Consider the following 15,162-nt stretch of genomic DNA (forward strand, 5'->3'; position numbering starts at 1 on the left):
GATTCTGGATCCTGCAGACTGTGGTTCCTGTCCACATCTCCAGCCCCAAACCTGCCGTCCTCCAAGAAATTTCCCAGCCCCCCGGGGCCACGTGAGGTACCTGCTCTGGGCATCCACAGCCCTCCCCCACCTCTGCCTGATAACATCTGATAGCACACCGATGGTAACTGCTCTCTGGTGGCCCCTTGGGGCTTCATGAGGGCAGGGGACTTGCTGTGTCCTTTGAGGCTAAAGTCCCAGCGCTCGACACATAGTAGGCGTTCAGTACGTATTTGTTGACTGAATCAATGGTCAGAGTCATTCATTTGGACCATAGTAATTATTTGGGTGCCTGTGTTGGGTGTGAAATATTAGAGGTGAGGAGGGGCTTCAGAAAAAAATTATGCCTTCTCGTGTGACAGATAACAATTGTCTCTTTGTCCTTTGACCTAAGCCGACCTGACAGTGGCCCAGGGATGGTGGCTTGGCACACAGAGCAGACACTGGACCCTGCGTAAGAGGATTCGGAGATGTCGGTGTCACAGGAGAGCTGGTCCTTGGCCAAGGAGAGTCTAGCTGGGTGGCCTTGGCCAAGAGAGTCTCCCTCTCTGAGCCTCAATTTCTTCATCTGTCCAATGGGACCCTGGACAGCGCACAGCGGGGCAGTGAAGGTTGAATCTTGTCCCCTTTCTTCCTCTGGCGGGGAGGTGTCCCTTTATCGGGGGAGGAGGGGCCAAGGCTACAGGAAGTTGCAGGAAACTGGGCAGAGCTGGTGCTCCGGCTGGGCTGGCCGCCGGGCGCAGACTGGAGCCAAGCTGGGTCTGAGGACTGTTCGGCTGGAAGGTAATGGGGCCTGGGGCCCGAATGCTGCCCCTGGGGCTGTGTGTGCCTGTGCGCGTAGGATAGTCTGGAAGGTTCTGGAGCAAAGTCCATGATGAGTGGACACAAAGTGAGAGGGTACGGGTGTGAAACCTTCCCAGGAACGCTCATTTAACTCGGGGTGCTCTGTGGTCTGGACTGCCTTGGAAAAGAAGGCGGGGTGCCGGGGACTCTGATGGCTGGGGAGCAGGCCCTTCTTGTCAGAGGGGCTTCCTGCCAGGCAAAGCTTCCCGGCGCTGGTCCCAGGGATTTGGCTATGCCACCCAGGTGGCCTCTGGGAAAGCCTGAGGGACAAAGGAGGCAGAAACAGCAGATGACTGTTACCCTAATTCATAGATGCGGCAGGTGAGGCCCAGTGAGGAAGAGGGACGTGGCCAAAGTCGTGCTTCTTGGGACCTGAACCCAAGCCCCGGCTTCCCACTGCATTGCCCCACAGCCGAGAGGGCCCGGGGCTCCCACCTCAGCCCCAGTGGTTGCCACATTTGGTCAGAGCCATGCGTCCCTAGGCCAAGGTCTCACCTTGGCCCCAGACCTCAGTCTGGGAGGCCTGCATCCTTATGGGCATCTGGGCCTGATAAGGCTGTTGACGGTTTGAGGCTTATCCATTTGACTGATGCCTGCCGTCCTTCGGTGGGCCGATAGTGTAACTGACAGCACTAGGCGGGCCTGGGAACTGAGCCAGGAGCATTTGGCGCCTAAGGACAACTGGCGATTAGTATGAAATGCTCACAACCCTAACCGTCCCCATCGTCGCCATCTAATAGAGAAAGCATGGCACGGTGTTAAGAACACAGATGCCCAAGTGCACTGCCTGAGTCTGAAGCCTGGCCTTGCCATTTCCAGCTGTGTGACTTTGGGTAGATAACCTAACCTCTCTGGGCCTCAGTCTCGTCTGTACAACGGAGCTAGTGGGTGAACCTACCTCGGGGTTGTTGCGATGATTATATAAGATGGCATATAAGGTTCCCGGCACGGTGCCTGGCTGGCAGCGGGTTCTTCTCTTTCAGACTCCCTAGGTGTGTGTCTTCCTCCTAGCGACTTTCACCATTTCTGATTATTTTGTTTGTCTATACAGTTATTTGTTGATCGCCGATCTCCCCCATCAGCTCCAAGAGTAGATGTCTGTCCTGCTCACCGTGGTCTCCCCAGTTCCTAGGTCAGGGCCTGCACCTTGTGGGTGCCCTACAGACATGCTAGAGTGAGGGTAAGCACGCCCGCCTTGTGAGAAGGCCCCAGTGAGGTAATGCCTCTAGAGGACTCCTCTGATGTCTGGCATATACTGGGGGCTCAACGAAGGGGGGCTATTATTATTGTGAATGCACACCATGCCCTGCGAGTCTGGGGACTGTTATTAGTCTCATTTTACAAAAGAGAATATGGCACAGAGAAGTTGAGACACGTGTTGGAGTCACACAGCTAGGAAGACAGAGCTGGTTTCTAACTTTGGTCTCTGATTCAGCCCAGAGCCCAGGGCCAAGGTGAGGCCCAGGCTGAGGTATGCTGAGCTTGGGTGACCCACGGGGCCGTCTTCGTCAATGCCATGCCCAGTTTGAGAAGTGCCCCTGATGGAACTGGGTGCAGGTGCCTCAGACTCTGCTCTAACCAGGGAATCCCAGGGCCATCCCAACAAGGGCCCCAGGTCAACTCCAGGGGCAGGAGCCCTGGAACTCTGGTGGGGCAGGGGCGCAATGTGACTAAGAGTGGACAAGAACCCCCGGGGCGGTGGAGGGTGGGCAAAGCTGCAGCGCTCCTCCTACTGGCCAATAGCGGAACTGCAGGGGTTGGCCCAATGCTTTTCTGCCCCCAGTGAAAAAGAGGGGTCGGTTTTGCACTAACGGGGCCTTTGCTTAAAACCTCCCGATGGCTTCCCACTGCAAGCAGAATTAGAAGAACATTCCAGTTCCTCCCCGTGGTCTGGTAGGCCCTTCCAGAAGTCCCTGCCCAGCCCTCCTTGCTCGCCTCCTGCGCCCAACCCCCTTATCCCTGCACTGGAATCTCCCCAAGTTCATTTCTCTCTCAAGGGGTTTCCACCTCTGTTCCCTCTGCAGGAGTGCTTTTCCCTGGGCTCCCTGTTGTCCCTCATCTCCAACATCCCCGTTGGAGAACCTGCAGATCGAAAGAGAATTCAAAGACCTCTCAACCAACGCACACGCGCAGATCCGATCTGCATCCTGGTTCAAACTGTTAGAAACCCCAAATCACTGACAGCAAAACCAGCCATTTATCCAGCTTAATGAGAGGGGTGGAAAGGTGAACAGTCACCAGGTATTTGATGATAATAAGAGATGATTAATAATATTTTTAGAAGTGATAATGGTATTTGACGATTAAAAAAAACCTTAGCATCCTTGAGGTGTAATTTCCATAAAATAAAATGAGCCCACTTTGCGTTAGAATTCAGTGAGTTTGCCCAAACGTATACGGTTATGAAACCATGTGGCTACCTTGTTGGAAAAGAGTTCTTCACTTTCAGAGATGTGTGCTGAAGTATTTGCAGATGAAATAATACAGGAGGGAAATGTAATAATAATGATAAATAGGGGCGCCTGGGTGGCTTAGTCGGATAAGCCTCCGACTCTTGATTTCCGCTCTGGCCACGATCTCACGGTTCATGGATTCAAGCCCCACGTCCGGCCACCGCTGGCAGTGGGGGGCCTGCTTGGGATTCTCGGTTTCTCCTCTCTCTCTGCCCCTCCCCTGCTCACATTCTCTCTCTCTCTCTCTCTCTCAAAAATAAATAGATTTTAAAAAATTTAAAATGCCGCCTCCTGCCCCTGTCACCCCTGTTTGACGTTTTGCGATCCTGTCTCCGCAGCTAGAATGTGAGCTCTGGCCAAGCAGGGGCTGCTTCTGACTTGGGCACTCCTGGGTCGCCAAACCTGGAACTGCCTGGCACATAGTAGGTGCTCAAGAAAAGGGTTTGCTTTTTTTGCAGCCTGCTTGAATGAATGAATGATGCGTGAATGAATGAATGAATTCTACTCTCGTTCATTCATCCCCAGGTACTGGCCACGTTCTACATCCCCAGCACTGTGGGCAACGCCCGTTACAGAGTGAAACCTGGTGGTCCAGACGGGGACACTGAGCGGCTCGTTGCCTGGAGTGTCACAGCTCGGCAGCCAGATAGGGCTGAGGGGCCTAGCCGAGGCTCTTCTCCCTCTTTCCCTCCTCTGTCCCGGTTAAGGGGTCTCCTGCTGGAGCAGCCTGGGCTATGACCGTCGCGTTCTTCTGCAGGCTGCTGGAATGGAGAGCCCCCTGGCAGACTGTGCTCAGGGTGGGCATTTCCATGTGGTCACTCCTCTGCTGGAGAGCCGGGCACTATCCCAGGTGGCAGGCACGACCGTCTTCCTCAAGTGTGAGAACGTGCAGCCGGCCGGCTCCTTCAAGATCCGGGGCATTGGGCATTTCTGCCAGGAGGTGAGGTGTTGGCAGGAGAGGAGAAGTGAAGGCGGAGGGGAAGGAGGAGGAGGCGGGGGATGGATGCCGGCTGGGTGGGGGGCAAGGGCAGGAGGGGGAAGCAGACTTGTACAGATGGGAGGGGCAGGACGAGGGGTGAGGAGAGGGCTGGGGACGGTCTGAGTCCATCCCGCACAGGCTCTGTGACATCTGCTTGGGTCAGCCCCTAAGCTCATTCCTTCTCTTCCCAGGCGGTCAAGAGGGGATGCAGACACTTGGTGTGCTCCTCAGGTGACCCTCAGGGCTGGGTCCTCAGCTCTGGGTGTGGGGGAGGAAGAGCTGGAGCAGCAGCAGTAGATGTCCGGGGATCAGCCTCCTCCCGAAGGTCCCGCCTCATCAAGGTCATGGTCAGGTGGCCACTGTCCTCTGCCCGCCCTCTTCCCGTCATTCAGGACTTATGGCAGAAGTGACCAAAACCCAATTTATACAGGCTTAAGCTACAGGTTCCAAGAATGGAAAATTCTTGGGATAAGTGGCTTTCAGGTACAGCTGGATCCAGGAGCTCCCCTTTCTATTTCTCCTTCTCTTGGCTTGTCTTTCCTCTGTACTAGCTTTAATCTCACGCAGACCTCAGAGCAGCAAGATGGCCATCAGGAGTCCCAGGCTTGCCTCCTGTCATCCTATCAGCCCTAGTGAAAAGGGAGCACCCCTTCTGTCTGGTTCTCCTCAATCCATGAATTGGTCTTTTGCACCCATCTTGGGTCATGTTCTCATCCCTGAAACAGTCACAGGCTAGGGGACTGAGTTCTCTGATTGACTCATTCTAGGTCACATATCCACCTCTGGGACCAGAAAGAGGACAGAAGGTGGGGCATATGAGCGTGGGGAAGGAGTGGCTCACAAAGGGAAGTAGGGGGGAGGGGGGAGAGTGTGTTAACGGGCTAAAACCACGCTGACCACCCTTCCAATTCTTCCACAGGGGGCAACGCAGGCATTGCTGCTGCTTATGCCGCTCGGAAGCTGGGCATCCCTGCCACCATTGTGCTCCCTGAGGGCACCTCCCCGCACGTGGTGAGGAGGCTGCAGGGGGAGGGGGCTGAAGTCCAGCTGGCTGGAAAGGTAAGGACCCCAGGAAGGAGAAGCCGGATGGAGTGGGCTGTTCCCCTTTACCCTCCACTCACCCCTAAGAGATGGTATCCACCCCCTCCCCCCCCGCCATCCACACACATTTTTAAAGGCTGGCCTGGAGCCCAGCCTTCTCTTAGGATGGCTGAGCCGAGGGGCAGGAGCGAGGCATGATGTATATTGAGGGCTAGCGCTTTCCCGCCTCTACCTACCTCTACTTGCCCTGCGTGGGCCCAGGAGAAACAGGAAGCTAATGGGCCAGGAGTGTGCCCGTGTCCTCACATCCTCACTAACACTTGGCCTTATTCGTCTGAAAATTGTTGGCATTTGATGAGACAAAAAGCGTAGAGAAAGATGACGGTGGCATCATTTCTCATTCTGAGACCACCCCAGTGAGAAAGGGGCCCACCGTCAAGGATATCGCTGGCTCATCTCGTTACTGAAGAAATAGAGATGCAACTATGTAATCCTTCTACCTTCCTGGAAAGAAGGAAAAAAAGCATCCTTGGAAAAGAGAATTTTTTAAAGCATCAAAATTAAAACTAAAAACCATACCATGGTACCTGAGACCTGGTGTCCAAATATTCAGTGTCCAGTTTCCTTCCTTCCTTTCTTCCTTCTTTCTTCTATTTATTCATCCGTTCAACCATCCTCCCATCCGTTACCCTCTGTCCCTCCCTCCCATCCATCCATCCATCCATCCATCCATCCATTTATCCATCCATCCCTCATCACCTTCCCTCCCTTTGTCCCTTCCTTTCTCCCTCCTTCCTACTCCTTCCTTCCTCCCTCCCATCCATCCATCCATCCATCCATCCATCCAATATTCATTGAACTTCTACTATGTGCCTGTAGTATGTTAGAGCCAGCGATATAGAGATAGTAAGCCATGGTCTCTACTCTTGCAAAACTCCCCGATGTTGGGGAGACACACAGATAAGCAGACGGTGACAAGAGAATGTGGTTAAGTGTTGTGATGGGAAGCACAGGGCCCTGAGGAAGAACAGAGAAGGTATATTGTTTTAATCAGTGATTGCTGCTAGATAATGCTGCGTAACAAACAGCTCCCACATATCAGGGGCTTATGAGAAACATGATCTGTCTTGCTCATGGGCTTGTGCGTGGGCCAGGGTGGCTCTGCTTCAGGCTGCAGACAGGATTAAGGTCTGCACGCGTGCCCCTCATCCGTCTTGACCAGTGGCCACCTGGGACTTGTTCTTCTCAAGGTGAATGTCAGGAAGAGTGAGAGCAGAGTGCCTCTCAAGGCCGTGGCTCAGAACTGTTGTGCTGTCACTTCTGTCACATGGCATTGGCCAAAGCAAGTTCCACACTGGGACCTACATCAACTGGTGGTGGAGAATGTCCTCTGCCCTCTCTAGTGGGAAGAGCAGTGGTCACGTGGCAAAAGGCATGGTGTGTGAATGTAATGGAGGGAAGGAACTGGGCGGTGGTCCAAACTACCGCCCGGCTGTGCCTCAGATTTGGGGAGATGACCCAGGAAAGTCTCCCCAAGAAGGGTCCCCTGGGTTGGGTCTTGAGAGGGAAATACAAGTCCTCCCATTGGAGAAAGGGGGTCGTGGGCAGAAGAAGGAGTGAGGGAAAGGCATGGATGGGGATGAGCATGGTGCATTCCATTCCCCGGGGGGGCGGGGATGACAGGTGAGGCCCAAGAGTGGGGGTGGGGATGGCCGCCTCAGCAGCAGGGTGGCTTCAGGGTCAGGCTGGCACAGGTTTTCATCTGAGGGCAATGGGGAGCCATGACAGGATTTTGAGCAGGGGAGGGACACGATGGGACCCTTACTCGGGCAACGGACAGGAGGCAGGAAGCCTGTGAGGAGGCAGCTGCTCCAGGTGAGTCAAGGGCCACATGGTTTTGAATCTCATTTTTGTTTCAGTAACTCAAGAGAATGAGGCCCGTCTCTTTGGTTAGATTAGAAATTCCTTGTGGAAAGAGACTATTTCTTTGCTTTCTCTGCGTCCCCCGGCACGGGACTGGGGCCATCCAGGAGACCTCAGGCTCTGCTCCAGCCTCCGAGTGGTCTGATGCCTGGGCCTTCTGAGACCCTCGATTTGTCTTTAGGTCTGGGACGAGGCCAGTCTGAAGGCACAAGAGTTGGCCAAGAGGGATGGTTGGGTGAACGTCCCTCCGTTTGACCACCCCCTGATCTGGTAAGGTTGCTGTCCCTCCCTCATAGAGCTTAGAACCCAGACCCTCGTTGCGTTGGTGTCCTCCCAATGTACAGAAGGGAAAACTGAGGCCTAGAAAGGAGAAGATGCTTGGAAGCCAGGCACACTGGGGTTCAGGCCCTGTTTCTGTCACTTGCAAGTTGTGGGACTCGGCAAAGTATCTCACCACCCCGTGCCTCAGTTTCCACATGTATAAAATGGAAATGTTAATAACAAATCCTGTTATGGCGTGCACTTTGGGATGCATTTAATCATTTGATCCTCCCCAGAGCCCTAGAGGTGAGTGTTTTATGCCCATTTCACAGGCACAGAGGGGTCAAGGAACTTGCCTGAGATCACACAGCTAGTATGTGGCCAAGACATTGGGTCCCAGGCCCAGAACTTGAGTCAGCTGGTTCCAAGTGACATGCTGGTCTCCTCTTAAGCACACACTAACTACCCATTTCCAAGGTTGTGGAGGGGATTAAACGGGATAGTGTCTGAGAACGTGCCTGGAAAGTATGAGTGAATGAATAAATTGAATGAATGAAAGCTGAGTGAACTAAGTGTTCCTGGGTCTCCTCTCCCCTTGATGCAGGTGGGGATTGGGGTGGTGATGAGGAGAGTTTGTGTATATGTGAGCCTTTGGGAATGGAGGAGAGTTTGTGTATATGTGGGGAGACCTTGCTCAACCTGCTTCCTCCTTCCCCCAGGGAAGGCCATGCCAGCCTGGTGCGAGAGCTGAAGGCAGCACTGGGGACCCCACCTGGGGCCCTGGTGCTGGCAGTAGGCGGTGGAGGGCTCCTAGCTGGGGTGGCAGCTGGCCTCCTAGAGGTGGGCTGGCAGCATGTGCCCATCATCACAGCAGAGACCCAAGGGGCACACTGTTTCAATGCAGCTATCAAGGCAGGCAAGCTAGTCACACTGCCAGACATCACCAGGTAGGTGTGGGCTGGGGGCATTTGTGGGGGGCTGGAGGATGGGGGTGTTAGTGTCACTGGGCTTCTCAGTCCCAACCAGTGGAGGCAGGGTGTACACAAGAGGTTCTACTTCACCTGGGGCCCCGACCATGGAAATGTGGATCTCACTTAGAAGGTGATGCCAAACAAGGAGATGAAGGATATGATTTGTTTAAGTTTCATGAATTAATAAAACAAGTTTCATTGGTATGTACCGTTAAAAAGGAAGTTTAAGTGTGTTGCAGGTAAGCTAGAAAATGTAGGCAAGCAATAAACAACAGAAAACAAAACGGCACCTTCAATCCCACCATCCAAAGATGAACAATGGGCTACATTTTCCCAGTCTTTGTTTTCCCCTTGTGCATGCATAGTTACACACAAGTAAAATGTGCCTGGCATATACAGTAGGTGCTCAACAAATGTTTGTGAAATGAATGAGTGAATTTGTATATGTATATGTATTTGTACATACATATGTATATATATAATTTATTTATATATAAAATTTATTTGTTTTGAGAGGAAGAGAGAGAGAGAGCGAGAGTGAGCACAAGCTGGGGAAGGTCAGAGAGAAGGAGAGAGAGAGAATCCCAAACAGGCTCTGCACCTCAGCATAGAGCCTGATGCAGGGCTTGAATTCATTAACTGTGAGATCATGACCTGAGCTGGGATCAAGAGTCAGGCACTTAACTGACTGAGCCACCCAGGCGCCCCCTAAGTCATCTTTATTAAGCACCTATTGTGTACAAGGTTCTGGGTGGCCAGTTAGAGAAACAACTCAGTCCTTACCTCAAGAACTCTATCTGGGGGCACCTACGTGGCTCGGTCAGTTAAACATCTGACTTTGGCTCAGGTCATGATCTCGTGGTCCGTGAGTTCGAGCCTCACTTCAGGATCTGAGCTGTTGGCACAGCATGGAGCCTGCTTCTCTCTCTCTCTTTCTCTCAAAAATAAATTAACATTAAAAATATTTTAAAAAATAAATTAGGAATGCCTGGGTGGGTCAGTCAGTTAAATGTCCGACTTCAGCTCAGGTCAGGATCTCGCGGTTCATGAGTTCGAGTCCTGCATTGGGCTCTGTGTTGACTGACAGCTCGGAGCCTGGAGCCCGCTTCAGATTCTGTGTCTCCCTCTCCCTCTGTCCCTCCCTGGCTTGTGATCTCTCTCTCAAGAATAAATAAACATTAGAAAAATTGAAAAAATTAAATTAAATTAAAAAAAAAAGGAGAATTCTATCCGGATATAGGAGTCTCCTTCTTGTCTTTCTGGTTACCGTCTCTCCTCCTTTCTGGCCCCACCCACCCTCCAGCATCTCTGTACTGCTTTTTTCCTGGAAACTATTTGTGCCTCTAATCTCTGAGCCTTTCTTGTCCTTTCCACCTGAAATACCAGCCCTTCTTGCATTGATGAAATCCTCCGTGGCTCAGCTAGGCAGTTGCCACCCAGTATGTAGTTGACCTATAATACTCCATTCATTTCCGGTGTACCTCATAGCGACCCGGGAAGCCTATACATCACGCTGCGCTGGCCGCCATGAGTGTTGTCGCCATCTGTCACCACACAAAGCTATTACCATATCGTTGACTCGGTTCCCCATGCTGTCCTTTTCATCCCCTTGGCTTGTTAATTTCGTAACTGGAAGTTTGTACCTCTTCCTCTTCTTCTTCGCCTATTTCGCCCATCCCCCCAGCCCCCTCCCCTCTGGCAACCACTAGTGGGTCTTTGTAGTTATGAGACCATTTCTCTCTTGTTGCTGTTGGCTTTATTCTTGGCAATGGCGATGATAATAACCACCACTAAGCCTTCTGTAGAACTCACATTTAGTGAAATGCCAGGCTCTCTTCTAGGCCCTTGAAATGTTCGAAGTCCGTCCCCAGGACAATCTCATGATTATCTGCATTTTTCGGATTGAGGATACTGAGGCTCACAGAGGTGAAGTGACTTTCCCAAGGTCACACTGCTAGCTCAGAGCCAAGGTTTCAAACCAGGCAGCCTGGCTCCCGAGTCTATGCTCTGGGCCCCTCGGGATGCAGACCCAGCTGTGATGGAGTCGGCAAAGTCTCTCCTGGGCCTGAGGCAAACTGCCCAGCTCCGGAAAGTGCCAGCAGGTAGGTGATCCCAAGCACAGAGATAAGAAGCAAGGACCTTGGAGCCAGACTGCCTGGATTTGAATCCACTTTCTGCTACTGACTCACTGCGTGTTCTGGAATCAGTTACTTATTCCCCCCCCGAGCCTCAATTTCCTCTCTGTAAAAGGGAGTTCATAAATTTCTTTCTTTAAAAAAAATTTTTTTGGGGGCGCCTGGGTGGCGCAGTCGGTTAAGCGTCCGACTTCAGCCAGGTCACGATCTCGCGGTCCGTGAGTTCGAGCCCCGCGTCGGGCTCTGGGCTGATGGCTCAGAGCCTGGAGCCTGTTTCCGATTCTGTGTCTCCCTCTCTCTCTGCCCCTCCCCCGTTCATGCTCTGTCTCTCTCTGTCCCAAAAATAAATAAAATAAACGTTGAAAAAAAAATTAAAAAAAAAATTTTTTAATGTTTATTTATTTTTGCGAGAGAGAGACTGAGTGCAAGAGGGGAAGGGGCAGAGAGAGAGGGAGACACGGAATCCAAAGCGGGCTCCAGGCTCCGAGCTGGCAGCACAGAGCCCGATGCGGGGCTCGAAGTCACGGACTGTGAGATCATGACCTGAGCCAAAGTCGGATGCTTAACCGACTGAGCCACCCAGGCGCCCCAAGATTTCATAAATTTCTAACTCAAGGGGTGATCATGAGAATTGAAAGAGAAAATGCATCTATCACCCTGCAGGTACTCAGCAAGTATTAGTTATCGTGCAGATGTGATAAATAGTTATTAATGAATAAGACGCAAAAAAAAAAAAAAAAAAACAAACCCATTTCTATGCTTGGGTTTCTGGGGTCCGTGCAAAGGAAGGGCACACTCATGGTTATCGAGTGGGAGGGAGTGAGGTGCATTTGTCTGCCATTCGTGGGACACCCGATCATTGAGCACGTCCTCTGGGCCAGTGCTGTGCTAGCCTCTTACAGGGCTGAGCCGCGGCTCATGGCTGGATGGGAGGGGGCCCTGGGGCTTGGAGGGCTGGGTCCGCGAAGGCGGAGGTCCGAGGATTCACCAGCTCTTCCCCACACCCCTGCGCTCCCTGTCCTGCCTGCCCCCTCCTGCAGTGTGGCCAAGAGCCTGGGTGCCAAGACTGTGGCCAGGAGGGCCCTGGAGTGCACGAAGGAGCTGGAGATCTTCTCTGAGGTAGTGGACGATGCCCAGGCCGTGAGTGCTGTGCAGAAGTTCCTGGGTGAGTGAGCCTTGCCCTCCCTCCCCAGGCTCGGAGACTCATGAGGTCCCTGGGCCCCTAGAGGTAGCGTGTTCTCTCTTGTCTGTATCCTCAGTGCCTGCCACGGGGCTGGGCGTGCGGTGCTTACCAAATAACTGCACGTTGAGTGCACGGAACAGGCGTGTGCCGGGCCGTCTCTGGCCTCCAGGCTTCCATGTGTACCTTCTTCCTTCCGGCCGCCCATCCCTGGCCCCTGTCGATTTCGTGTGACTCAGGGCTACTCAGTCGTCATGGCACCTGCTCCGGGCAGCCTCCTCCGGTCTCCCACCCACATCCTGCCGGGGTTAGAGACGTCCCAGGCATCAGTTTGTCTGTTCATACCTGCCTGGTCCTTATTCACCCACAGCACTAGATGTAGCCCCCGTGAGGGTGGGGCCTGCTGTGTCCTGTGTACTGTTGTGTCCCCAGAGCCTTCCTAGCATAGGGCCCGGCAGGGAGTGGGCCCTCAATAAATATTTGTTGAATGAATGGGTGAATGTATGAGTGAGTGGAAAGGTAGATAATGGATGGATGGGTGGGTGGGTGGATAGATGGATGGATGGACACGTTGATTAATGGACACATTGACGGATGGACAGACAGTCCAATGATGGCTAGGGGGATGGATGGATGAATGCATGGATGGATAGATGGACGGACGGATGGATGGATGGATACATTGATTGATAGATACACTAATGGATGGACAGACAGACAGTCCCGTGATGGATAGAGGGATGATGGATGAATGGATGGATAGATAGATGGATCCGTTGATTGATGGATACGCTGATGGATGGACAGACAGTCCCATGATGGATAGAGGGATGGATGGATGGATAGATAGATGAAAGGTGGATGGATGGATGGATAGACGGTCAGATTGATGGATGGAGAGGGGGTCAGCCAAATGATGGATTGCGAGATGGCTGGCTGGCCGGCTTCATGGATTTGCAGTGCCCAGAACCTCCTGAGCACTGACTGGTTCCTCCTCCCTTTCTCTCTTCTCATCCACCCCCGTCCCCTCCTCCGGGCAGACGACGAGCGCATGTTGGTGGAGCCTGCCTGCGGGGCAGCTCTGGCTGTCATCTACTCAGGCCTCCTGGGGAGGCTCCAGGCTGAGGGCCGCCTGAGCCCCTCCCTGGCCTCGGTCGTGGTCATTGTGTGTGGAGGCAACAACATCAACAGTCAAGGGCTGCAGGCCCTGAAAACCCAGCTGGGGCAGAGCTGAGGGCCCCTCCTCCGGACGGACACACCCGCAGGTGGCCGAGGGGCCTCTGGGCTCATGGATGGTGCAACCGCCTCCTACAGGAAGCCCTCCTGCTCCCTGTGACTCCCCGCAGCCCTGGCCAATAAAACCTTTCTGAGTTGAATTTGTAATTCCAGCTAGTCTAGTCTCTCCTCGAGGCTGGCTCTGCGGTGAGGCGCCTCTTTCTACATCACATGGCGTGGGCGATAATAGCAAGGATGCAAAACTTGGGTCTCTAAGGGAATCCCATCATGCAGAACCCCCTCAGGGCTTTCCTCCCTGGGGGACCCGCTCGGGAGGAGGGGGACCTCAGGCCTGGGTAGGCAAGGACAATATCACCAGTCTTTACCGAGTGCTTTTTGTTAAAAACAAAAAGTTTTAACCTTTATTCATTTTTGAGGGACAGAGACAGAGTGTGAGTGAGTGAGAGGCAGAGAGAGAGAGGGAGACCCAGAATCCGAAGCAGGCTCCAGGCCCTGAGCTGTCAGCACAGAGCCCGACGCGGGGCTCGAACCCACGGATTGTGAGACCATGACCTGAGCTGAAGGCGGACGCTCAACTGACTGAGCCACCCAGACGTCCCTTTACCAAGTGCTCTCTATGCGTTTGCTTCATTAATGTTCACAAAGGTCCTTATGAAGCAGAAACCATTATTATCACCCCCGTTCTAAAGATGGGGAAACTGAGGCACAGGAAGGTGACCGAACCCACTCAAGGTCATAGCTGGAGTGCGGCCCAGCCAGGCTCAAACCCTGTGATTTTCAATATGACACCTTTGTGTGCAGGTCGGTGGTGGCGGGACATTGGGGAAGGAGGGAGGACCTCCAGGTTGGTTTGGATACAGCTGCGGGTCACAAGGAGGGTGGGTGCTGATCTGACCTGTGGGAAGCATCCCTTAGGAAGGGAAATTAGAATCTTTTGGAGCCACCAGGGGGCAGCAAAGCGTCTCTGATGGGGAAGCCTGGCTCTGGGCTGGGAAGGCCGGGACCCGCCCCTCCAGCCTCCCTGGGCTCTGCCCCTCAGGGGCCTTCACCCCAGCTAGGGGTGCTGAGGTCCCACAGATGGCCGGAGCCCATGAGGTCTTGGCATCGGGAAGCCCTATCCCACCCTCACGACCCTGCTGGAAACAAGGCTCTGAGGGTGTGGGGTCCAGCTGGCAACAGCCCCTGGCTCCCCTCCCACGGAGTCCCCCCGGCTGCCTCAGGAGGGCTGCGTGTGCTTGGGCAAGTGCCCTCCCTTCTCTGGGCTTCAAAGGTTGCACCAGTGTGCTGGCTTCCCGCCTCTTTTCCTTTGCCCAAGCGCTTCCCCCTTCCAGGAACCTCCTCCTTCCCGCAAGAGAATTTGAGACCTGCCGTGACCTCCCTCTGCCTGTGTCCCATTCTCTCTTTGACCCTGGCGTTGCCCTCGATGGCCAGAGTTGCCCCTCCAGAAGCCACTGGGCCCTGCGGTGTTTCCTGGGAACCCTACGGTGTGAGCTCCCTGGAACAGAGGGGGCGCGGAGAGCCCCGGCTGTGGATTTAGCCAGAACCGAGCCCGGCCCTGTTCCTCCTCATTGAGCAAGCACTGCCTGGCTTCAGAGCCTCAGTGTCCTAATCTGCAAAATGGGTGGTTTGCGGATTCTTGCTGTGGGCCTGGCCTATTTCAATCAATGTTGGTTCTTACTACCCCAGCAACGAGGGTGCGCGGGGGCCAGAGTTTATTCGTGTCCTGAGTACTTACTGTGTGCAAATGGGCCTTAGCAGTCATTGAATCCCGCATTCACCCACGTGGTGGATACCATTACCTTCATTTTTGCGAACGAGGAAACTGAGGCACAGAGGAGTTGAGCGCTTCCTCCAGGCCACACAGCCCGACCAGAACCCCGCTGCGTAAACCCCCGAGGCGCGTGTGTGTGACTGCTCCTGCTCTCACGCTTCTCCGTGCTTCTAAATCCTACGTGCTTTCAAAGTGCATCGGCAGGGCAGCCTCCTCCCAGAAGCCCCACGGGATTGCTTCAGCCAGCGATGCTCTCCCCCCGCCCCGTGCTGGTCCAGGCGAGGGGCAGGGTGCACCTCAGTCCCAGGTGCCCTATCTCCCAGTCAGGCC

General features: G+C 53.8%; 1 protein-coding gene across 4 annotated transcripts; it reads left to right on the forward strand.

Moving 5' to 3' along the window:
• Window positions 1–784: 784 nt before the first annotated feature.
• Window positions 785–13,201, forward strand: SDSL (serine dehydratase like). Of its 4 annotated transcripts, none has more exons than XM_047088469.1 (8): window positions 785–822; window positions 4,093–4,275; window positions 4,506–4,545; window positions 5,234–5,373; window positions 7,460–7,548; window positions 8,259–8,486; window positions 11,686–11,810; window positions 12,866–13,201. In XM_047088469.1, exons 2-8 carry the CDS (start codon window positions 4,102–4,104, stop codon window positions 13,057–13,059), a joined length of 990 nt encoding a protein of 329 aa, XP_046944425.1. In that variant the 5' UTR covers window positions 785–822; window positions 4,093–4,101; the 3' UTR covers window positions 13,060–13,201. The 4 variants fall into 4 exon arrangements, with proteins under 4 accessions (XP_046944425.1, XP_046944424.1, XP_046944423.1 ...); XM_047088468.1 differs by having other exon boundaries at window positions 797–822; window positions 3,861–4,275; XM_047088467.1 differs by lacking the exon at window positions 785–822 and adding an exon at window positions 3,672–3,757 and having other exon boundaries at window positions 3,861–4,275.
• The last annotated feature ends 1,961 nt before the right edge of the window (window positions 13,202–15,162 follow it).

Source organism: Lynx rufus, unplaced genomic scaffold (assembly GCF_022079265.1).
Source record: "Lynx rufus isolate CCGP_SWC_20201006 ecotype Redwood Valley unplaced genomic scaffold, mLynRuf1.p SCAF_24, whole genome shotgun sequence".
NCBI classification, from domain to species: domain Eukaryota; kingdom Metazoa; phylum Chordata; class Mammalia; order Carnivora; family Felidae; genus Lynx; species Lynx rufus.